Source organism: Zootoca vivipara, chromosome Z1 (genome assembly GCF_965207765.1).
Source record: "Zootoca vivipara chromosome Z1, rZooViv2.hap1.1, whole genome shotgun sequence".
NCBI lineage: Eukaryota > Metazoa > Chordata > Lepidosauria > Squamata > Lacertidae > Zootoca > Zootoca vivipara.
Window position 1 is genome coordinate 8,306,112 of NC_142583.1, and position 25,722 is coordinate 8,331,833.

The 25,722-nt window shown below is 41.1% G+C and overlaps 1 protein-coding gene across 6 annotated transcripts in view; it reads left to right on the plus strand.

Moving 5' to 3' along the window:
- SLIT2 (slit guidance ligand 2) overlaps positions 1-23,387 on the plus strand; it is a 210,504-nt gene extending 187,117 nt beyond the window's left edge. For 2 of the 6 annotated variants that reach the window (XM_088658336.1, XM_060278967.2), the window contains 8 exons: positions 5,784-5,877; positions 10,064-10,201; positions 10,294-10,534; positions 11,706-11,836; positions 15,756-15,910; positions 17,113-17,401; positions 20,078-20,289; positions 21,472-23,387. In XM_088658336.1, the coding sequence (XP_088514462.1) occupies positions 5,784-5,877; positions 10,064-10,201; positions 10,294-10,534; positions 11,706-11,836; positions 15,756-15,910; positions 17,113-17,401; positions 20,078-20,289; positions 21,472-21,713 (1,502 nt within the window). In that variant the 3' untranslated portion in view covers positions 21,714-23,387. Of the gene's footprint in view, positions 1-5,783; positions 5,878-10,063; positions 10,202-10,293; positions 10,535-11,705; positions 11,837-15,755; positions 15,911-17,112; positions 17,402-20,077; positions 20,290-20,715; positions 20,805-21,471 lie in introns of all 6 variants that reach the window. The other 4 variants (XM_088658353.1, XM_060278970.2, XM_088658345.1 and 1 more) reach the window with 3 other exon arrangements.
- The last annotated feature ends 2,335 nt before the right edge of the window (positions 23,388-25,722 follow it).

Below are 25,722 nucleotides of genomic sequence, written 5' to 3' on the forward strand. Positions count from 1 at the left end.
AACCACATCCGCATAGGTGACGATAGCTAGATAAGGCTCCAACTCTATAGAGTCTTCATAGAAGGAAGATTTGAGAAAGCATTGGTAATGTTTTAATTGCCCTGTCCTTCAGTAGTTCCAAGATGGACCCTGATTTCATGGCTGGGCTCAGACACTCCTAAGTGTGTCCATCTGAACATGCTTAGGCGCTCCTACAATTTTCTTGCCTTCAATGCAACAAGGCTTGGGCAGCTCTCATGGGATGGTGACATTTGGGATAGGACCTCCACACTCACTCACTTGTACCCTTACTTACTACAGTCCCCACAAACATGTTGCTTGAATGCCAAAATAAGATTATATAGTATTGTGAAGCAGAAGTAGTTCGCCACAGCTCTGAAAGGCATGGATTATTATTATTATTATTATTATTATTATTATTATTATTATTATTAATGCTACTAGCCACAGAGTTGTACAAACTGATATTCGGGCTTGTTTTTGCTGACGTAGTCGCAGTGGCTCAGAGCAAAAATGTTTTAAAGATTCAAACCAAAGGTCAGTTTTCAATTATAGCGTTTCACAGATTTCAGAGACATGGATAATCTGGTTAGTTTCTTATTGAAATGAAGCACTGACGTTTTGCTAGTCATGGTGATTTGAAACTGGATTTTGTGTTTTATCTTTGTTTTGGTGACTTCTCTTTTTTTGAGTTTCTCTCTGTGTATATATATGGAAAATCAATGGGGCACGAGGAACAGACAGGTTTCTTTTTTAATCAGTAATTAGTCAAGATGGAAGGATTTGTAACTCAGAAATATATGAAGTTGTTGAACTGCTTGCTTAGCATAACTGCATATTCTGAGATCTAGTTTGGGTAGAAGATTGTTAGGTCTAAGGACTTGTCTCTGGTCATCATGGGCGTAGCCAGGATTTTTGTGGGTGGGGAGGACTTCGTTAGGGAGGGCAGGACTTTTGTTGGGGGGGGGCAGAACCGAAGTGGTTGGTCAGTGAGTTAAGTATTTCTATTGTTTTACTTGCTCAGGGGAGCAAGCTGCCTCCCATTCTCCCCCCCCCCAGCTACGCCCATGCTGGTCATTCCTTTTTTCTGCTAGAATTTTTCTTTCAGTAGTGTTGGCAATGCAGGCAGAATCCTAGGAATTAATTCCTGGTCTTCATCCACACATACACTCTTAGCTCAGAGCAGCAAAGCAAACTGATGTTTCACCTAGTTAGGCTGCTGGTGATTGATTTAGATATCTTTCTTCTTCTTTAATGTTGTCATTTGTTTAATTTCAGATATGGGGTCAGAGTTTAAATTGGACATTTATTTTATTCATTTTAAAAAAACACGTTATACCTTATTTGAAATAAAAATGATCAAAATGGTATACAAAGGCTAAAACGTCAAATAAAGGCAAACAAAAAACCCAGACATATAAACATAAAAGCAACTATGGTTATACATCACCTGAAAGGGCAAAACAGAAAAGTTTTAACAAAGAGGGAATCATTCAAATCTCACATGGAAGGGGGTTTCAACATTCTGGGGCCGCAGCAGAAAAGGCCTTGCTTTCCTGTGGAAGATAATCCAGCCTTCACATGTGATGCAGTCTTAACAGGGTCTCATTAACACTTCTTAGTGGGAAGGGAACTCATATGGGAGAAGGTGTCCTGTGAGATAATAAAATACATTCTGAGCCCAGAAATGTATTAGTTTCCAGTGTAGCTGTTTTGAAATAGGTACAGGTGACGACCATTTTGCGTGCGGGTTCCGTTCCCAGCCCCCACATGCATCGACGAAACACCCCCCCACTCTGTCCTGCCCATTTCCTTCCCTCTTTTGGGTCCAAATGGATCCACATGTCGGCGATTGGACATCATTTGGATGCGCCTAAAATGCTCACCGCTGACAAAAATGGTTTGAGCTAATCAGCAACTGAACTGTCACATTTTTCACCAGCTGAAGTGTCTGAATTATCTTAAGGGACAGCCCAATGTATTTTGCGTCACTGTAACTCAGCATGGAGGCAAACAAAACAGAAATAAAAGTGGCCACGCCTCTCGTCTTCTAGTAGCAAGTGCAGGTGCTATCTGAGCCAATGTCAGTCTGGGCATATTACTGCAAACCTCGACCTCCAGGTTTGGGTGTGGGTGTGATCCCATATAGAATAAGTGTTCCCCAACCAAGATGACCAATGGTCTGGAAACCAAGCCTTATGAGGAGCGGTTGAAGGAGCTGGGTATGTTTAGCTAGGAAAAGAGGAGACTGAGAGGAGATATGATAGTCATCTTCAAATATCTAAAGGGTTGTCACATGGAAGATAGAGCAAAGTTGTTTTCTCCTGCTCTGGAGGGTAGGACTCGAACCAATGGCTTAAAGTTACAAGAAAGGAGATTCTGACTAAACATGTGTTTTTGTTTTTTTACATTTGCTATGTTTTAAAAGCTGCACTTTCTCTTCTCTTAATAGATTCAGGGTTACCTACTTCTCTTTTAAACCTATGTAACAGAGACTCTTAGCATTCTGCACAACAAACCGTAGCTGGAAATAAAGTGCATATAGGCAGTGACTTTTGGGACGTAGCAAATGAGGCTGGAAGCCCCTGATGGCGCTATAGTGTTGCTGAATCTGAGCAGGTGTGAAATCTAGTCAGGCCCTTCGATGGAGGGTCACCGGAGCGCCACATGGGATGGGATATTAGTATAATAAATAACATTTAAACAAATTATTAGCGAATTCTTGTATTCCTATTTTAGCTGGCTAGAAGTGGCAGACTCCAGTTTTGTTTGTGGAAAACACCAGTGCCCTCTAGAGGGGAATGTACAAAGCTTTGACAAAATGTTCCAAATGAAATGTCAAATAAAATGTTATGTGTGTCCTAAGGGTTTTAAAAAAAACCCCAAACCCCACCCCCATCATCTTTAACTAGCAGATGGTGTAGTATGGAGAAAGATACTTTGTTTCCAACAGCTATTTCATTGCTATGAAGAATAATACTAGAAACAATATCAACACAGCTCTGAAGCCATAAATATATATATAGGATGAGAACAGATGAAACCTTTGGAAATGAAACATTTGAAAACCTTTGTAACATTATTTACACTTTAAACTCTTGTCTGGCTTTCTTAATGTACTGTATTCACATTTGTGCTCTGCAATCTTTTGAATGTTGGGTTCATTAAATGTACATTCTGTAGAATAGATTACCTCGTCATTTTTCTTGCTGTTCATTATCATCTGCCATTAAGATCATTTTTTTATTTTTTATTTTGATCAAGCAAAGCTCTTTCTATGCTGGTAGTAGCACATACCTCTTTTGTGTGTTTTGTTGTGTAGTTGATAAAAATGAAAAGCTGTCTTCACTTTTGCTACATCAATTTAGCTTTTCTGCTGCTGTTAGTTGTGCATTATTTTATTTGTGCTATGCTGTTTCAGTACAATGTAAAAGTCTCTTTGTCTCTTCTGTCTTTGTTACCACAAGCTGCTAATCTGAATGAAGTGGAAAAAGGTTAGTTGCCTTTTAAGCCTATTTCATTACCTTGGTTTCTCTTTTCCCTTTTCCCTTCAGTTTCCTTATATGGGTTTCAGCTACTGAAACAGCCATCAAAAGATATTTAGCACACTCATCCAAAAAAGGCTTTCATTCAGTTTAATCATATGTTGGTCAAAGGTCCCTCTGCAGATCTTTATATTACAGAACAAACTGTTTAAAAGTGAACAGGTTTTTTGTGTTATTTGCCACTTTGACAATGCAACTTAAAATTATTAATTTTGAGTTCATTAATATTTCATCATTTATAGGATTCTAATATCAAGAGAAGCAGGGTGGGCTTTTTGGGGGGGGTCTAAATGTCACTTTAGTTTCCTCTACTGAAACAATTTCTAGAACTTTTCACAAGTTTGACCAAAAGGCTGGTTTCTATCCGAGAATGTGTAGCAAGTCTGTGCGTGCATGTTTCCTTTCTTAAGTAATGTATTAATGGCTTGTTAAACTAAATACCCAGCCAGGGATAATATTCCCTGACAAAAGAAAATGTGGTGGATAAGAGTTTTAAGAAAGCCCCTATCTCTCTCAGTACTACAACTTGATTGTGGAGATCAGCCTTTTAGATCATATAGGTTGTAAAGATTACTGATAGAACATATGGGAAATCTTTTCTCGCTCTTTTCTCGCACACTCCTATCTCTGTGTGTAAGGAGTGCAGTGGAGTGGATTACTGAAAATTGTCTTTCTTCCAAACCACTGCAAGCTGGCTGGGCTGCTGTGAGCAGTGTAACAAAACACAATTCCCATGAATTTGTTTTTGCTTCCCTGATCTATTTGCCTGTACTAAGGCAAAACCACACCGCCTAAAATGTGATTTAGATCAGTGACTGAGGACCACAGACAAGAGTTCAAGAGCTGCTTTAAGTGCTTCAAAGACCTTCTCTGTGTGTTCTTACTTGTCACACCAGAAGCTCAAGATGAAACTCCCTCATTTTCAAAATAGGATTGGTATGTGGCATGGGGCTGCTCTTGAAGAAAAGATTTAACTTTCCTGTGCACAGAGAACTATTTAGAGAGACCCACAGTGTCCTTAACAGTAGTGTTTGTCGTGATGCAGAAGATTACAACTAGAAGAGTTAAAAAATTTTGAGATATATGAAATTTTATTTATAATTTTTTGGGGGGGAGGAGGGTGTCAAAGTTTTCTACTCAGGAATGATTGGTTCATTGTAACCATGTAGAGCATGCTTCCTTAAGTGTAGTCATAGTGGCTGCATATGGCTATCAAGTGGACACCAAGGCATAAAGATTGGAGTTGGAAAGGCATTTTCTGTACAAGTCAATAGTTTGGCTGAAAGGGAGAAGCAGAGGCAGTGAGGAGTACTATTGATAGACCATCTATTGGTTGCACAAAGACCCACTGAAAGAGCATGACCATAGCCTAATTTATGCTTCACCTTTGTATTACGGAAATTGCTTCGGCATGGCTGCTTACTATGGTCATACGGTATGTATCTTGGGAAAGTGTATGTGGAGCCAATATTAACATTTCTACCTAGCTAAGCATCATACCCCTTGTACCGGTAGTTAGAAATTAGCCTGCTGCTGGTCGCACAATAAATGCATGCAAGAGTTGCTTGACACCGGTGCAGTCTGGGAACAAGCTATGGAGAAGAAGAACGAAGACCAGGTTGAATGGCCCGTGTGAGCTCCCATGTAGTCTGCCCAAAGATGAGAGGCAAATCTTTATAAAAAGCTTGGAACTTTTCATAGCATCCCATTTCCATATATTCGATTTGTTCAAGGATATTGGTTGGGGAAACATCTTTGTCTCGTTAAAATGCGCTGCTGCCTTTGTTAAACCATCTCAAAACCTCAGCTGAATTATAATATAATGATATTTTAGTCAGTTGATTAGTCTATTAGTAGGATGACCGATCTGCTATCGACTCTGCGCTACTGGGAACGTTTATTGTCAAACTGTTAATCAACCTCTTTGGGGGCAGTTATGTGTGTCTGCTTGAATTTGCTGGCCTGATTTTATCGATTGCCCAGAGCAAATCCAACTGTATAAGCAAACAAGTTAAATGGCGGTTTTGCAGACAAGAAAATGTTGCCGAAGAAAAGTCATGAGAAGCGAGATTACAGCGGGAGAAAAAGATATTATCATTTGCCAAGTATTTTAGCAGCTTATGCGACTGGAGCTGCTTGGTTGTACTAAAAGTTGCTATAGAAATAAATAGTTTTTACACTTTGCTTCCCATGTCCCATGGTGGTCTGGTAATGGTGACTGGATATACTTTGTTACAGGTGAGCTATGTGAAGAGAAGCTGGATTTCTGTGCCCAAGACCTGAACCCCTGTCAGCATGACTCAAAGTGCATCCTAACACCCAAAGGATACAAGTAAGCCCTGTATCTTTATAGTCCACTTTGTTTGTGTTTTTAATCGCTGCTTTGTCCTCCTCAATGGCTGTGGGCTTTGTTTTTCCATGGGGGTGAATTGTGCTGTCAGTCCTCATTCACGGGAGTTGTGATCACAGAATAATGGCTCAATAGATTTTCCCTTTGGTTTGCATGGAGCCCTGTGTAATAACATGAAGATTCTCTGTCGAGTGACCAGTTTCCTAGCAGTGTGGATTAAGTACTGACAATGAAGAATTGAGAGTTTTTATGCTCTGTGACAATCCACACAAAATCCTTTTGGTTACTTGGACCAGGAAGTGAATAATTATGTTAAATTAAAGCTGGATTATGAAGCTGTAATTACATGATGGGTTATTAGCAAGAGACATTGGAAACCATTATACAATAAGGAGGTTCATCACCAGGAAGGCTAATCTTTAATTAAATGACATCCTTATTATCATTAATTAGTATGCACACTTGAAAAGTGGTTTTTAATGGACTTTAGATGAGTAGATTTGAGGAACCTGTTGTTCTGATCTGCACCTGTTTTATGTACTGTGTTGTGTTGTGCCAAAACAGCAGTGGGCCCATTGTGAGTTGTCATTCTAAGCACATTTAGACACCAGTTTCCATTCTACAGTGCCAACTTTAGTTTGTTAATTCAAGCATTTGTGTGAACATAACACCCACCAAGTGGAACTGGTATTTTGATCATCATGGTTCGGTCACGTTTATTTGTTCCCTTTCTTTGACCCTTGAGGGGTGGAAGTGGGAAACCAAAAGTCAAGAAACTGGGACGGGTCTGCAATACTAATACACCACTAAGCCAACGAAAGCCCAACAGTCATATGGGCTTGGCAAGCCTCTTGTTTTAGTTGATTGCCTGGGACTGTAAAAACTAGGAAGTTGGCCATGCATTGTAGTTTGCCAAATGATTGACAACAGTCTGCATCAGACTTGGTAAGTCGCCAGGTGTACAGATCTGCACCATTGAGAAGGGTTTTCATTGAAGAGCAGATAAGTCATTCAACATTGTTGAAAGCATATTGGTGACTTATCATGTTGCAATTTTTATTCATGATGAATGCAGCCACCAGTGTTAGAAACTGAAATATGAAAGCTAGGAGCTGAATGGCACCTTAATCCTAGGTAATGGATGTCTAGACACGCTTTTTTTAAAGCAAGAATACAAAGCTGAAAAATGAATGAACTGCAGCCAAAATATTATGTTCATTTTTCACATGGTCTAAGTCTTTCCCCTACCCACCTCTCTAATAGTCTTAAGAGGGTCTCTTCTCCAGAGTACTGTAGCTGGAAGTGAGGAGGCAGAAAAATCTCCTCCTTTCCTTCCACTCTGCAGTTTTAATTTGAAATATTAGGCACAGTATTGCGCCCAGAGCTCAGAAACTGCTCGCACTAATTCCCTGTCGCAAAACGGGCCTAGAACAATGGGAGTTTTGAACATTGGTGCCAACACTGAAATGTTTAACTCATGAAGGATCTGTGCCAGACTGCAATTCTAACTCCACTTACCTGGGAATAAAACCCCACTAAATTCAGCTGGACTTCTTTCTGAGTGGACATGGTTAGGATTGTGGCCTACGTCACTGAAATGCTGAGCCAACCCTGGCCATTGTAATTCATAAGTAACTTATAAAAGCTTCATGCACTATAGTACTGTATGTGCCATTTGAGTAGTGTTACAGATGAAGAATAAAAAGCAGTATTCCTAAGAATTGATTAATATTGTAAGTCAATTTACCAAGCAGGTTCAAATGAAAATTTGCTTTCCCTAGGCATTGTACATTGTTGTTAGGAATTATGTGCAACTGATTGTAGCCAATGTTCTCTAGAAATGTAAGGCAAGTAACAAAGCAAAGAAATATTCTCTATTATTTGGGATAACATTAAATATTACTTTAAGAAGAAAATAGCAACTTATTTGTAATGACAACTGAACCAGATCCACATGCATGACTTGTAGTGCCTTTGTAATCTAAAATCCATTTTAGCAGAATTATTCAACTGTACAATATAGTTAATTTTAATATTATTTTTACATGTCGAACTTAAGCGGTACATAGAATATTATTTTTGACATTTTAAATAACAAACTTGGTCAAAGGTATTTTATGAAATGCCTAGGCAATGTTTGGAACAATAGATATTTAGTACTTGGTTTGGTTTTTGGAGTGGCAAAGATTTCCTAGGTATTTTTAGGTGACCTGTGTGAAAATTTTGCCTGTAACAAACACATTTCCAGGCAAAAGCAGGAGCCTCAATGTGTAATCTAGTCCTACATAAGAATGCACGAGCTGTTGTTAAGAGAAGTGCAAAATACTTCTCTTAACCCTTCTACCCCTCCCAGTAATTTAGATTTTTTGATAATAGACGTGGATTCCCGACCCAATTTATTATTCCCATTGTTGCAATAAATTAGTGCCAACACCTCTTCTTCTCTTGCTATATTGTTGGATAGTGCTTTGAGCCAGCATAGAATTGACAGATTGATCTTTCGGAAACATAGGTCAGAATGGTTTTTATAGTCCAACATTTTCTACTCTTGACAGCTTTTTGTGGTCTGAAGCGGAAGCGTTTCATACCACCTATACCAAGCATCCCCAAACTTCGGCCCTCCAGATGTTTTGGACTACAATTCCCATCTTCCCTGACCACTGGTCCTGTTAGCTAAGGATCATGGGAGTTGTAGGCCAAAACATCTGGAGGATCGCAGTTTGGGGATGCCTGACCTATACCTTGGTACCAGGGATTCAATCTTGGCGGTGCTATTTTTCTGGAAAAAGGGGTTCCAGAACTCACCTTCTCCAAGTGTCAGTCCAAAGGTTGCCACCTTTCATTGTTGCCCCCAGCACTTGCCTAAGCAGGTCTTATCTTCCAAGCAGAAATCTCTTCTAAACACCTCTGAGCCAAGAATGTGGTACAGATCAGCTGAAACTCATGCAGCCACTTGATGTGGTTAAGTTGTTCATGAATTCTATTGGACAGAAGCCAGGGACAACATCAAAAACATGAGTAAGCTACATCCTGGGAAGTAATTTGACCTGTGCCTTTGGAGGGGGGAAAATGTCTGGAGGATGCAAGCTGTCTGTAGCGGATTTAATTGTTACATCCTATTTGTCAGCTGACCGGCAGAATGTGGGGCTCCTTTTTTAAAATTCTCCAAAGCTGTGCTGTTTCTGCTCTAAGTCTTTGAGAAAGGTTAGACTTATTATTTGAAGATCCATGAAGCTGCATGGGAAACACATCATGTTTCTATATAACACACCTTCACAAGGTTTCTAAAGTAGGTTCCAAGAAATTTGAAAGGGACCCTCACCTCCCAGGGCTCACCTGATACCTTGCATACGGCAGCTTCTATCTACTTGGTCAACCTTGATCGGCACATTTGGAAATCATTGGAGGCAGTGTGATGAAGGAGGGGCCTTAGGCAAGCCCTGCTACCTAGTGGCCAGGTAGTTGCTGAACTCTTTTCCATCCTTCCAGAGGAAAGAGATAAAAATTTCAGCAGTTTTTCTCCCTACCTAAAAATTTTCTGAAGGTCTCATAGCCTAACATATGACCTTGATAAAATAAACTTGACGTTACTCATTAAAAAAGTGGAGTCAAAACTTTATAGGTAACAGCTAAATCTGGCATCTCATTTTTCATCTTTGTTAGGTGAAAAATGCATTTCTATTCATGCTAATTTGACATGAAGTGTAATATTAGTTCAGTCGGTTTTTTCAAGTTAACATGTATAAGCTCTGAGCAAAAATATTTGTCTAGATCTCTCCAACTAAGGTTCGTGTATTTGCTAATTTTGAAAAAGTATGTGTGCGGCTCCAGTTGCAAAGAGAGCTGTCAGAATGATTCATGAGAGCCCTCAAGATGTACATTCTGAATATTTGATATCATGTCAGATAATCAGACGAAACGGAAAACAAGGCAAAGCTGACAAACATTAAATTGTGGTCTCTCATGCAAAGCAAGGTATTCAATCAATATACCAGCTTTCACCACCAAGCTCTAAAATACTTTCTTCAAAGTACAGTACAATACATCTTTAAAACTGAAGACATTTTTTCTTAACAATCATTGTCTTTCCCTCTTCCCGCCCTTAATCCCACAGCTCTCTGCTTAGCAGTTAGGAATTGCAATTACCCATGTATTTTCCACTCTACAGATGCAACTGCACACCAGGCTATATAGGAGATCACTGTGAGGTTGACTATGACGACTGCCAAGACAACAAGTGTAAAAATGGAGCGCAGTGTACTGATGCGGTGAATGGTTATACATGCATATGCGCTGAAGGGTACAGGTAAGGGCAGTTCCGAAGAGCATGACAAAACACCTGCTATCACTTCTAAAGAGTAACTTGTTGGACATACTTGTGTCTTTGTTTGCATCTAGCGGACTGTTCTGTGAGTTTTCACCACCAATGGTCTTGCCTCGCACCAGCCCATGTGATAATTATGAGTGTCAAAATGGAGCCCAGTGCATCATCAAGGCCAATGAGCCAAACTGCCAATGTTTGTCAGGCTACCAGGGGGATAAATGCGAGAAGCTGGTCAGCATAAATTTTGTAAATAAAGAATCCTACCTGCAGATTCCTTCAGCAAAGATTCACCCCCAGACCAATATCACTCTTCAGGTAAGGCAAGGTGCTATTAAGTCTACCGATCATAAAACTCCTAGCGTGGCTGCTGGTGGTGGGAATTATGGAACCCATCCCATGTTTCGGACAACATTTAGGACAGGGGTGGGGAAACTGTGGCTTTCTAGATGTTTCTAGACCGTAACTCTCATCATACCTGACGATGGGCTATGACGGCTGGGGCTAATGGACCTGGAATCCCAAAAAATATGCCAGGCCATGGATCCCCCACCCCTCATTTAAGACAGGTAAAGGGTCCCTGACAGTTAAGTCCAGTCGCAAATGACTCTGGGGTTGTGGCGCTCATCTCGCTTTGCTGTCCAAGGGAGCCGACGTTTTTCCGCAGACAGTTTTTCCAGGTCATGTGGCCAGCATGACTAAGCCGCTTCTGGTGAAACACTGTTTACCTTCCCGCCGGAGCAGTACCTATTTCTCTACTTGCACTTTTGGTGCGCTTTCGAACTGCTAGGAGGTGGGACAGAGCAACGGGAGCTCACCCCATCGCGGGGATTTGAACCGCCAACCTTCTGACTGGCAAGCCCACGAGGCTCAGTGGTTTATACCACAGCACCATCCATGTCCCTATTTAATGCATGTACTTTACATCATTTGCCACAATGCTGCATTACCATTGCAAGTTAATGAATCCAAGCCACTGTCTCTTCACGGCGTAAGAATGACGGTGATGGGAGGGGGAAGGAATGTTTTCGGGAAAGTAGAGACCAGGACAAAAGGGTCTAACCTTTTCCCCATTGATTGTTTTCTCCCTACGACTACCCTGTCTCCAAGCTGCTTTTCCCCAGTTGTGTTTGCCACATCAAGTGCAGTTAACCTCCTAGTTTGGGGAGGTTTAGGAGAAAAGCAGCGAGATGCGAGGAGGGGCTATGCTTTTTTAAATGCCATGATTGAATATACTGTGAGTCAGTCTCAATGTGATGTATAACATGCCTCCAAGCGGAACAGCACTAATGGCTCTGGCTCTCTAATGTTACACAAAACCTGCCAGTTCAATAATAATTGATTACATCAGTGAAAATAAATGTTTGATTTTGTTACCTGGGCAACCCAATATATATATATAACACTTGTTTTTCATTTGAAGTAAATATATTTTTCTGAAATGTCTTTCCTTCATGGTCTTCTAATGAAAACTTTGCTTTGCCACAAGATCGCCACAGATGAGGATAGTGGAATCCTACTGTATAAAGGTGACAGAGACCATATAGCTGTGGAACTGTACCGTGGACGAGTGAGGGTCAGTTATGATACAGGATCATATCCAGCCTCTGCCATTTACAGGTTGGTCTATAAATAATAAATCTTTTTTTATATAAAGTCTTCATATCTTTCTATTCTTTGAGGTGCCTGAATTCCCACCCACCCAAAAGCTACTGACACTAGGGTTGGGTGATATCTGGTTTTCAACATCACAATATAACACGTGATATGCCAATATATCATGATGTCTGAAATAAGGATGGACCTATGTTAGAGGTAACATCTCGGCAACTGCTGCTACTTAGGGGTTTAAACTGTTAAATGATGATATTATCAAATCACCTCATAGTCACTTTCATCAGCAGGCAAGCCAAAATGTATCCCAAGAGGGCACTTGGTTTGGGGCTTGGCAACCAAATGCTGGTAATTCAGGACAATCCAGAGTTCAGCGATGAGTCATAATGAATACGGATATTCTGGGAGAATATTGAACAAAAATTAAAATTTGATGCATACCACTATATCATAGAATCATAGAACAGTATAGTTGGAAAGGGACCCCAAGGATCATCTAGTCCAGCCCCCTGCAATTCAGGAAATTCAGCTAAAGCATCCATGGCAGATGGCCATCCAACCTGATGGCCAATGTGAAATTTAACTCAGAGATAGCCTGCTTTTTAAAGATTTCTGGAGAATATATTAATGTTCTATGAAGTTTTAAGGGCAAATTTAGAATTTATGGAAGCATTAGGTTTATTTTTTAAAAAATTATGTTTTTGCATATGATTAACAATTTAATCTATTTTCAACTAATTCAAGCAGTTTACTAGTGCCAAGTTCATAGCTGCCAAGTTTTCCCTTTTCTCACGAGGAAGCCTATTCAGCATAAGGGAATTTCCCTTAAAAAAAGGGATAACTTGGCAGCTATGGCCAAGTTGCATCTGCTTCCCTACTCAGGGCCAAGTGCAATTCTACATATGAGTAAGCCCCTCTGAGCTCAACTAAAACCTGCTTCTAGTCCCTGTTTTTCAGGGAGGGAAAGAATATAAGTGGTGGGTCAAAGGAAACTGGTCGAAGAAGGATTCTCTGTGTTCACTTCCATGGCTCTGTCATCCCTCTCTCACTTACACACAACTCCTAAGGATAATAAAGGACCCAATGCAATGTCTGCTCATCTGCTGGGGGTGAGGGCTGGGCAGAGGACTGGGTAAGGCAGGGGCTAAAGCCAGCTTTCTACCACCACCAATGCCAGTCGAATAATTCCTCTCAAATGGAAAACTGGAATTAAAAGACTAAAGCCGTTCAGCACAGTTGTTTTGCAATAATATCAAAGGACCCAGATGTTAGTCGATTGCTAAGAAATTTATATGTAGCCCAAAGAAAAGTTATCCCTGTAAAATTCTGCATTTTCTATATAATAAAATCTGGCTTTTAATATTCCTTGAAAGGATTTTAAAATATTCTGTTCCTTTTCACCATGCTTTTCTGATAGGACCATAATTTGTGTAACCAGTATGTTCTTTTTCCACATGCATACATTTAATCATGTTGAATAAAAACAGGATTACTGTAGACCAAAGTACTGACATTAAACATTAAAGCACAAAAGGGAATAAAGATATACTTAAGTGTATTTCCCCCTCCCTCCCTTGTTTAAAAAGGATCTAGTTTCAATCTCTTCTATTTGAGGAACTGGAAAGACTCGGGGATTATTGCTCTTGGATTTATATTTTAGTTTCTGCTTTTGCCAGCTATTTTCTGGGAAACAATGTGCAACCAAAGCTCTGCATTAATTCCATCTTGATGCATTCCAGCTTCCTTACTCCATCACAGCCATCTATAGTCTTTTTCTCCTCCTGGTCAACTTTGAAAGTCAAACGTGATGCTTCTCCAGTCTTCCATAGAAGAGCTAGGATCCATAGTCAGAGGTTCCCATGTGTGCATTGGGACTCCTTTCGTTCTCCTCCCCCATGCTGCTCTCAAAATAATTCAAAGTACTGCACTGGGAAGCAGCCTTTGATGCAGTGCAGAAGTCTGCAGTTGGAGATGGATGCTGAGCAAAACCCCAGTATGGTGTAGTGGTTAAGAGCCAGTATGGTGTAGTGATTAAGAGCAGTAGACTCGTAATCTGGGGAACCGGGTTCGCGTCCCCGCTCCTCCACATGCAGCTGCTGGGTGACCTTGGGCTAGTCACACTTCTCTGAAGTCTCTCAGCCTCACTCACCTCACAGGGTGTTTGTTGTGGGGGAGGAAGGGAAAGGAGAATGTTAGCCGCTTTGAGACTCCTTCGGGTAGTGATAAAGTGGGGTATCAAATCCAAACTCTTCTTCTTCTTCTTCTTCTTCTTCTTCTTCTTCTTCTTCTTCTTCTTCTTCTTCTTCTTCTTCTTCTTCTTCTTCTTCTTCTTCTTCTTCTTCCCCGCTGTGTGCATCAATGTGTGTGCAGGTTTGTTTTGCATCCCACTCAAGTATTTTAGCGCTTCCAAAAGATTTTAAGGTGCTTATGGCACTGAGTGGTGGCCTCTCCAGTCTCTTCCATAAATTGGGCATTTATTCACACAAGCACTGTGACATGGAATGGTTCTGTCTATGGAGGAGAGCAGCAGCCCCTGCATGGCCTTGCCAGATGTGACAATCTGGTTCAGAGGAGCAGCAAGAGGGAGATGCTAGAGCAGGGGTCAGCGACTTTTTCAGCCATGGGTCGGTTCACCGTCCCTCAGACCATGTGGTGGGCCGGACTATATTTTGAAAAAAAATAACAATGAACGAATTCCTATGCCCCACAAATAACCCAGAGATGCATTTTAATTAAAGGGACACATTCTACTCATGTAAAAACACGCTGATTCCTGGACCGTCCGTGGGCCGGATTGAGAAGGCGATTGGGCCGGATCTGGCCCCCGGGCCTTGGGTTGCCTACCCCTGTGCTAGAGGGAAAATGAAGTAATATTCAGGAAGGGATTGTAGTTATGATGAACACACACACACACACACACACACACACACACACACACACACCCTGCCACTTTTGTTATTTGTCCATGGAGGGAAGGTTCCATTGGTGGCAATAGCTCAAAGGTGAAGGCACAAACACACTTGTTTACAAACACCTGATCTTTTCTCAAAATGCCTGGAGCTCTGCCCTTTTGTTCTTGTCTCTTCTGAGGGGCAGGGCATAGTCTGCCAGGGGAATTCTGAAGATTTATATTGGCCCAGGGATAGGGTTGCCAGACTCAATAGAGGACAGGACTTCTGTGCCTTTAGTTGCCCTGCTCTCTTTTGAGTCTGGAAACCTTAAAGAGAAACCAGCAGACCCTTTGTTTAATTTCCAAGCAAAGGGTCTGCTTCTTTCTCTTTAAGGTTTCCAGACTCAAAAGAGAGCAGGGCAAATAAAGGCACAGAAGTCCTGTCCTCTATTGAGTCTGGCAACCCTGCCCAGGGATGGCCGAGTATCAGCTAGGCCTGTATTTAAATGTAGTCTTTAAGAATCGCAGGCCTGCAAGCAATAAGGTACCATGCTCTGAATGTGGCGGAAGAAAGGTGTAAAGCAAGACTTACTAGTTTCTGGCTTGCCCTGTGTCTGTCTTTGAAGTAACATGGTGTTGGCATATTCCTTTAAACAATAAAAAGGTCAAGGGTTGGGGCTGCAAATAGTCTTTTTTTTTGGTGACTTTAATTGCCTGTTGACTTTCTCATCTGTATGTTCAAGTCAGCCAGGAAAGTGCAGTTCTCTGGGATGCCACAGCTCATGATACCTGAACATCTAGAGAATCTTGCCTAGAATCTACAGCTGTTCTCTGCAAAAACTGTAGCACACAACTGAAGACAGCCGACAGCTCGAAGTTGTTTGAGTTCACTAAGTTATGCATAACCAGGAAAATTGTCTTAGTCTATTCCTTGTAATTTTCTGAATATTGAATGTCTGGCTATTTATCTATACTGTGCTAAGGAAGAACATTCAATGTCTCAGATATTTAAAATATTATTTATTCTTCTTCCAGTGTTGAGACAATCAATGATGGAAACTTCCATATAGTTGAGTTACTGGCCATGGATCAGATTCTGTCTTTGTCTGTTGATGGAGGAAGTCCCAAAATCATCAGCAACTTATCTAAACAATCCACTTTGAATTTTGACTCCCCGCTCTATGTAGGAGGTAAGGAAACAGTGTATACATTGTTTCTATTGTGAATATAAATAGCATATATAGTCTGGGGAAATGCAAATTATATATTTCAGTTAGTACACCAATTGAAGAAATATTTATGACAATTTCTGGTTTTACAGGTGTGCATTTTCTAAGCCAGCCTTATAGCAGAAATGTTAGCTGTGCCCTGGGACAAATCAGACCCTTCTGAATCAAACAGTGGCACTGTATACATTTGTTGTTGTTGTTGTTGTTTAGTCGTGTCTGACTCTTCGTGACCCCATGGACCAGAGCACGCCAGGCAGTCCTGTCTTCCACTGCCTCCCGCAGTTTGGTCAAACTCATGTTCGTAGCTTCGAGAACACTGTCCAACCATCTCGTCCTCTGTCGTCTGTATACATTACTCTGTATACATTACTGACTTAAAACACATCAGCCAAGTTGGGTGTTTTTCCAGCCAGCTGACTTTCCACACCAGTGTGCAAAGAGTATGTCCTGCAATTCTCAAATCGGATTGGTTCTGGTTTTGTGGGGAATGCATCATAATGCAGTATTTCTCAAGAACCTACAGGACAGAGGTGGATTGTAGCTAACACCACGTGTATACGGCTTCAAAAACCAGAGGTGGGCGTGCATAGGATGCAGTGTAAACAGGAACGTGTACATAGCCTGTGAGTCTGGCTGCATTCAGATCAGGCATCCCCAAACTGCGGCCCTCCAGATGTTTTGGCCTACAACTCCCATGATCCCTAGCTAAGAGGACCAGTGGTCAGGGATGATGGGAATTGTAGTCCAAAACATCTGGAGGGCCGAAGCTTGGGGATGCCTGATTCAGATCTACATGGCACTACCTTAGGGTGAAATATTATCCCATCTACATTGCAGGCATTTAACTGCAGTATCTACTTGAGACTAGGACATCTAAATTATCCAACATGCAATCAGCAACCACCATGTGTTGGGCAAGGTACAAAAATGTAAAGCAGTGATGTCGTGACTATTAAGCCTCCACATTATCCATTCAGTCAACATAGCTCTGTAGAGATGTGGTGACTGAAAATGTTGTTTTGTAGCGGTGAGGAAATTATCTGGATATCTAAATGTACCCATAGCTAATCACAGTTAGGTTTTTAAATCAGCGGTGGTGCTCTTCAAGTAATTATGAAAAGTCATTTCATAGGTAACAAGTTGATGGCTTGTTTGTTTTCCAGGCATGCCTATGAAGAACAATGTTGCTGCCCTGCGCCAGTCTCCAGGTCAAAATGGCACCAGTTTTCATGGCTGCATCCGTAATCTATACATCAATAGTGAACTGCAGGACTTTAGGAATGTCCCACTGCAAGTTGGAATTCTGCCAGGCTGCGAACCCTGTCATAAGAAAATGTGTGTCCACGGGACCTGCCACGTGACTAGCCAATCAGGCTTTGCTTGTGAATGTGATGGAGGATGGACTGGCCCACTCTGTGATCAGCAAGCCAATGATCCTTGCTTAGGAAATAAGTAAGTCCTTGTTCAAGTCCCTTTCTAATATTGTACATGTGCATATACACAGCGGAGTAGGGTAGGTTTTAAACAGTAGTAACACTTTTGAAAGTCTCCATTTCTGGGGTGGGGGGTGGGTGGGTGTGCAGAATATAATTACCCATCTTTTGGACCACAACTTACCTAGTTTGCTGATTAGCAAATTAATACACTAATCAGAAGTTGTTGAATGCCATCATATGCCATCTTTAGACCACCTTTCTATATTATTCCCCTGGAAATTTAGTTTCCTCATTTTTTCTAGACAACATTACAAGAGGAGATTGTAGCTTAAAAAATGAATAAAATGTCATCATTCCATTCTCTTGAGTTTTTAACACCTCTCTAAAATTTTATTTTGGTGATTGAAAAAGGACCATTGGTTTGTATTTGCTTTTTTTTTTTTACACTATGACTATGAACAGCTCTCAAGCATTGCTCCCGATGCAAATAGCAGCTTCAAGGGATCAATTTTCATCTGTACCACAGCAAACTTCGGCCCTCCAGATGTTTTCCCATCATCCCTGGCCACTAGTCTTGTTAGCTAGGGATCATGGAACTTGTAGGCCAAAACATCTGGAGAGCCACAGTTTGGGGGTGCCTGGGCTAGTTGCTCCTCCCCAACTTCTGTAATCTTAATAATTATCAGCCCCACCCCCCAAGCAGTGCTCACTGCACTTTTCAGAACATCCACATTAAATGTGAAGGTGCATTTAGCATCCCATCCAATTTGGCTCAGGATTTTATACAGTCGTACCTTGTTTTGCGACTATTCCAGAGCCCCAGCCGCTAGCCGAAAAGGACACAGGGCAAAGCGCCGTGTCTGCGCATGCACGCAGAGCGGTTTGCACTTCTGCGCATGCACAATTGAGCACTTCTGCGCATGTACGCGAGTGGCAAACCTAGAAGTAACCCGTTCTGGTACTTCCTGGTTTGCCGCAGACGTTCGCTGGAATGGACGCTAGACGAGGCGGACATTCAGGGAGATATTCAGGTAGTAATTAACTCATCTGTGCTAAAGAAAAGTAATGTCTTTGTTTATGTCCTGGCAACCTAGCAGTTCAAAAGCACATCAAAGTGCAAGTAGATAAATAGGTACCGCTCTGGCGGGAAGGTAAACACCGTTTCCGTGTGCTGCTCTGGTTCTCCAGAAGATGCTTTGTCATGCTGCCCACATGACCTGGAAGCCGTATACGGGCTCCCTCGGCCAATAACGCGTGATGAGCGCCGCAACCCCAGAGTCGGTCACGACTGGACCTAATGGTCAGGGGTCCCTTTGCCTTTTATCTTTTACCTTCTGATTCCTAAGTTTTATCTTAAATCTCAATGCCATGTTCTCTTTGGTCAAAGTCCAAAAGGGCTTTCTCGGTGGGGCATTTGTTGAATTTCATGGGGTTGGGGTGAAAACAGCCCAACAGGCAGGGCTGATACAAGACATGTTGGCACCTGAGGCAAACCACAAATCGCCTCCCTTCCACCAGGGAAGAAGGGCTGAGTGAAGCTCTACATTGGGATCAAGGGTGGGAGTGGACCAGCAGTGCCCCCCATTCACCGAGAGGCTGCTATAGAGGTGGCATGGGTGGGTGGGTGGCACTGCCAAGGAGGAGGCAGATCCAGCCTTCAAGGGGCGTAGCACTGCGGAAGCAGTAGCAGGCAATTCATTCCTTGGAGGGCGGATCTGCTGCCCCTGTGGATCAATACAATACAAGCAGCATGCAAGAGCACAAGATTCAATCAAATTTCAACCAAGTATTATTAGTACAAAAAGAAAACAATAAGAGAACCATATACAAATGCTGACACAGAAGCCAAAACCAAATGTCAAGCAGATAGCATATACAAATAAATACCGAAAGGCAAACCAGTCTTAATGGTCTTTGAGGCTATGTAGCGGTCAGCAAAGTGGCAGCAGGTCGAATGAAGGGTCAATGATAGACAGGCTGCCGGCGTTTTTCACCTGTTTCGCCCATATGACGGGCTTCTTCAGTAGTTTCTCCTTCTGCTTTCTGTTATGTTTAATACATTCACTGGTGGTATAAACCAGGTCTTATTAGTATTCGAACTAAATTACTAATATACATCTAAACAAACAAATATCAATGTGGATCAGGCTGCCTGAGGTGGTTGCCTCACCTTGCCGTATGGGTGGGCCAGCTCTGATTACAGGTAAGCCATGTCTCCTCCTCCTCCTCCTCCTCCTCCTCCTCCTCCTCCTTCTTGTTGATCATTAATAGCTCGTATCAATCTGAGTCATTTTAAACCAGATTATGCATTCCTCGCCCACATAGTCTCTAACACTTAAAGGGGGGAGGGCAAGGATCTTGAGGAATGCAGAATTTGGCACCTGTGACACCTTGTTCAGGTCTTCCATAACACATCTACAGTGGCAATATTCCAGTACTAACAAAACAAACAGGCTACGTTCTTCCTTATCGTTGCACAAACCTAGCGCAAGGCAAAACGGCTTCGCTCCATGTCGTACCGACATACAGTGCATTCTAAAAAGGAAGGGCGAGTAAAACCCTATAAACCATTTCCTTTTTGAGCACAGTCCAAAGTTTTTTTTTTTTGTTTTTTTTACAATTAATGTCGCTTAGCCTTAGATTGGATTGAATAATTTATTTTTTATTCTCTTGGGCTTGTCTCCCCCTGTAGATGTGTGCATGGTGCCTGCTTGCCAATCAATGCATTTTCATACAGTTGTAAATGCCTGCAGGGACATGCGGGAGTCCTCTGTGACGAGGATGAAGAACTGCTTAACCCCTGCCAGTCCATCCGATGTAAACACGGTAAATGCAGGTTTTCAGGCCATGGGAAACCGTATTGCGAGTGCAGCAGCGGATACACTGGGGACGGCTGCGATAAAGGTAGGTAACCAGTTGGTCACAGTTTCATGTAAGAGGGAAAAATATTTGTTTTATTGTCAAAACCTAATAAAGATTGAGAGAAAAAACAAACCCCAATCTTGCACACATGGCAGTACATTTTTCTTTGGGCTTCTTTTTTTTATTATTTCTTTCCCCCTTTATCCCACCCTAAGCTCTATAGAGCTTCTTTCAGTGAAAAGGAATTTTTTAAAAAATATATATAATAACGAAGAGGATTTTTTTTAATATAAAAAATGATCTTTGAATTTAATATTAGCACTTGGAAGATTTTTCCCCCATCAAGTATTTTGCTGTGAAAACTTTTTTCTTTGTTCAGAAGCGACTTTTTACTATATTTAAACTGCCACCTTTTACCTGCTATATCTTTCTGTATTTATTGTTTCTCTGCCTTCTGCAACTGCGAAGCCAAATCCAATGATTCTGCTCCTAGTTTTATCACAAACTCTACTTTTGACCTCTCATCTTCAACTGATTTATCACAGCGAATTATACAGGTGAGATGGATAAAAACAGGATATTTTCCCCTCTACTGTCATCTTGTTCTTTTCTTTCCTTGTCTATCAAGGCTCTTTCACTTTTTTTCTCTCTCTCTCCCCCTCCCCCCAACTTTTTTTCTTCAGCTGACATATATTTATTTTGTACTTTGCATCAATGTGACTAGAATAGAATATGGGGTTTGGGTTTTTAAACCAGATGTCTCCTGTTTAAACTGTTTTTATGTCCCAGTAATTTATGAAGTTAGTGGAATGTAGCTTCTATTAAATAACAGATTGAATAATATTTAACTCAAGGTCTAATAAATGAAATTGCATGCTGTCTCAAGTACTTCCCAGCAGTAAAAGAAACCAGCTGGTCGTGCTGTTAGGAATAGATGATGTGTATTTTTGTAATAAAGAAAAAAGAATTAAATTTCCAATTTTCTTGTCATTGTAATAGCAGCGTATTTATGGGTTTACGGATAAATCACAACTAAAAAAAAAAGCGAATATGAAAAAAAGCGCAATCTGCTTTTTAAATCCTGTGTACCAGGACCTTTTTCTAAGCTAAAAATAATGTAAACAAGATTCTCTATTTAAACGCATTTCATCTTCTTAGTAGATGCCAACCATTGATATCATTGCATGGTGAGTCATTTGGGGGCTGCTCTTTTTCACGTTGCAGAAATCTCTTGTCGAGGCGAACGAATCAGAGATTACTTCCAAAAGCAGCAAGGTTATGCCGCGTGCCAGACGACCAAGAAGGTATCGAGACTAGAATGCAAAGGAGGGTGTTCGAGTGGGCAGTGCTGTGGACCATTGAGGAGCAAGAGGCGGAAATATTCTTTTGAATGCACTGACGGGTCCTCATTTGTGGACGAGGTCGAGAAGGTGGTGAAGTGCAGCTGTACAGAGTGCCCCTCCTAAACATGCCCTATTTCGCTCCACTTTTGTCTTTTTTTTTTTAATGTTGTATACTTATTGACTGTGTCTTGGACTAATTAACGCTTCATAGTGGAAATATTTGAAATATATTGTAAAATACAGAACAGACTTATTTTTATTATGAGAATAAAGACTTTTTTTCTTCAACTGCAACAAAACAAAAATAAAGTGCTTGAACTGAGACTTCTTGTTCCCAAGAGGAGTTTTGAAGGAAAAGAGAGAAAAAAACAATAAAAATACCTGGTAACATTTCAACAGTGATGGAAAACCTAACAACTTTTAACATCAGCCCTTCTTTGTAACATTCTGAAGATATACAGGCACTTTGCTCAAGGGACTTTCAACCCTACAATCTTATTGATGAAAAATCAACCCCAGAGTCTGCTTTCTTTTTTTACTTCCTTAACTAGTTTTTCATTGTCGTCGTTTTTGGTTTTACTCTCTTGACAAGGTCATATCAAACTCTTCCAGGGCGTGCAATGAAAAGGCACAAGGTGAACAGAAATCTTTTTTGTGCAAATTTATATTACGCGTTTTGTACGGCATAAAATAATCAAGTCGGGGAAAATGAGACATCTTGCCTCCTTAACAGAAGAGAATTCACCATAACCCTAAAAAATCTCCTGATATATTCTTTTATGTCGGCATGTTAGCAAAAGAAGAAATTGAATGAGTGTTTTATCTACCCTCTTCCAGTATTAATTTTTTTTGTAATATAAAAGTTAAGGGGAGGATAAAAAAATAGATTATTGTTGGGAAAATTAGGTATAATATGGAGTTTTGTTTTTTATGAGTTCTGAGCAACTCTATACAGTATTCGGTTTATTGAGAAATATTTATTGTATCAAAGTACACTGTACTTAACATTTAGGCCACCCCTTTTACTGTTTTTTTCTCAATGCTTTAATATATATTAATTTATATTTGTCCTGATATTTTTGTATTTCCTGTTGTTGTTGGGGTTTTGTTTTGTTTTTTAAAAGAAGACTTAATCAGGATAGTTGCAATAGGACTAACATGGCATGTTCTCACGGGGTAAATAGATTTGGTCTGGGGTTTTTTTTTCCCCTCCTTGGCAACCTATCATCTGCCTGGTGTCACTCAAAGAACTGGATGCCAGAAGCAACAACAGGTTGTGGTTTTCATGATAGCAGGGGCATCTCCCAAGTCCTTGTAACGAGTGAGTGAAAGAGTCTTTACAGTAGATGGCAAATGTATAGAAGTGAGCCTTTCCCTGGTATACATTGCTTTGCAGAAAATGAAATGATGTGTAGAAACTGACACTAGAAAAGTAGACCTTTGCAAGCTAATATTCCCTTGGAGTTCCTTCCCTTTAAATTTTTAAAAAAGAGGCTGTATTACCAAGAACTGTGACTTTTCCCAAATATTAAAACTACTTTACTTGTCCTAATGTTTCCCTTTGTTAACAGTTTTTGCTGCTAAATCACAATATAGAATTGGTAATAATTCTTCATAGTTGGTTGTGTCCTTTTTTCCAGTAAATCTCGGGGTACCCCGTAATGGGGGTGTTTTTTTTCAATTTTTTTAAAAAAGAAAAAGTTAGATGTACATGTGTAATACGGTGTTTCTTTGTCTTATTTGGACTGATATCAGTACCTTTACTGATGTTTGTAAATTAAACAGATATTTACTTCAGTGCTAGCTTTTGCTTGTATTCTTCTAAGAAGTTTAACTTGCTCAGCGGCCTGTAATTAAACTCCAGTAGCATAACAAGAGTCATTTTAAAAAGCTATCCCAATTTAAAAAATAAGCCAGGGAATATATTGCTGTCAAGCTAAAGGAGGAACCTCCATGCCTGTCTTGTAGCTTCAGAACTATTTTACAGTGTTATCTCCAAACAGTCAAATAGTTGGTTCTCGGGATCATGCATACTTTTCTAAATATTAATCTAAATTTCTCCTGAGAAAGAAATGCATACACCATGCATTGTAATTCCATATTTGACTAGTTCTATACACATGATCGGGACACGGGTGGTGCTGTGGTCTAAACCACAGAGCCTAGGGTTTGCCAATCAGAAGGCTGGCAGTTCGAATCCCCGCGATGAGGTGAGCTCCCGTTGCTCAGTTCCTGCTCCTGCCAACCTAGCAGTTCGAAAGCACGTCAAAGTGCAAGTAGATAAATAGGTACCGCTACAGCGAGAAGGTAAATGGTGTTTCCGTGTGCTGCTCTGGTTCTCCAGAAGCGGCCTTGTCATGCTGGCCACATGACTCGGAAGCTGTACGTCAGCTTCCTTGGCCAGTAAAGCGAGATTAACATCACAACACCAGAGTCGTCCGCAACTGGACTTAACGGTCAGGGGTCCCTTTACCTTTACCTATACACATGTTGATTGCTCACCTCTACATCTTTCATCCCCATTCATTGTCCCAGTTTTTGTTCTCCTTTCAGCCCTTGTTGTCTCTTCATTTCATTTTTTGGATCACACCTGCTCTAAAGTGCAAACAGTTATTTTTCTAGTCCCTACCCTTCCCTGCTTCCCACGCATTTGACTCTCAGGCCCCTGTGTCCTACATTCCTGTGTCCTTCTGCCTGCCCTACATCTCTCGTATTGGGGCAGCTCATCCTCAGCAGCAGCCACCATGAAGTCTCTTGACGTGTTACCAATTAAGAGTATAAAAACACCCCTCTCTCCTTAGCAAGAAACGTATCACTGAAATGGAGGGTCATGAAATCGTATCATGCTGTCATATGAACAAAGTCTGTAAGAAACACCAGCTGAAGAACAATTCACGAATGCAAACAAAACAGATTTTACCCTTCACAGCAGCTCCCCACCAAGTTGCTGGGCAAAACACACAGGTGCCATACTTGCAACACAGGGTAAAATACAGTACAAGGGAGGCAGGTGGTTTTCATCAGGAAAGCTACTAAAAGTGGTTCTGGGGGCGAATTCCTGCTCAGTTGCTAAGCCTGTCTCAGGTGGACCATTTCAGCTCTCCCTGGCATGTGCTGTAAAACACTTGTGTTGGGAGACATTTGGGGAGAGAGAGAGAGACTGTATATGGGGGGGGTTGATAAGCTATGGTAGTCCTCGGAGCCAAGATGAGTGAGCTGGAATGCTTGGGGTTTTGTTTTTTTTAATCACAAGGAAACATAGATGTAGTGGCCAGAATGAAACCCTGGTAGAATGGGGAGAACCAATGGGATATGGTCAGGGCCGGATTTAGGTTTGATGAGGCCCTAAGCTACTGAAGGTAAAGGGGCCCTTTATATGTCCAGCTGTCCTTTGTCAACAACAAATTGTCACTGTTTTTTGTGTTGACTGTATGTCATATGGCAATTTATGGACCTAATAGTTCTCTAAAGCCATTTGCACATGTTGCCATGCTACCAGTCCATGCAGAATGTAGGCACCCTATATATAGAAATAAGCAAACCAGTGTTATTTTAGGGAGCAGGCTAGCAGACGGGGCCCATTACATACATCATAGGAGCCTACACAACACAAAACACTGTTGCTGTATGTAGGTTTCATTTTATTTGTTTTTATCTTATATTTTGGAAATGTACATCCAGGGTTTTTTTTCTTTAATTTTTTGGGGGGCCCTAAGAGAGTGGGGCCCTAAGCTATAGCTTGTTTAGCTTATACATAAATCCAGCACTGGATATGGTTGTCTACTGGAAAGGGTGTACTCTGTACATCAAAGAGAACAATCAATAAATTCCAAAAGGGGCAGACTGTTGTGTAGGATCGCTGTGAGTGTCAATACCAGACCTCAGAGAATAATTTAGTACTGGGTAGGCAGTACCACCCCCAACTGATCTTAAGGTGGAAAATGAAATCGAGGAGAGGGTGAAATGGCATAGTAATGGGTGACTTCTTGCCCTCACACAGACTGGGTAAATGTGCGTTCCGCTGACAACAAAGAGGTAACATTTCTAGATGCCCTTAATGATTGGTTCAACACCACCTTTCCTAGGAGCCATCAGAGAGGAGATGACCCTGGCCTTAATCGTAAATGATGTC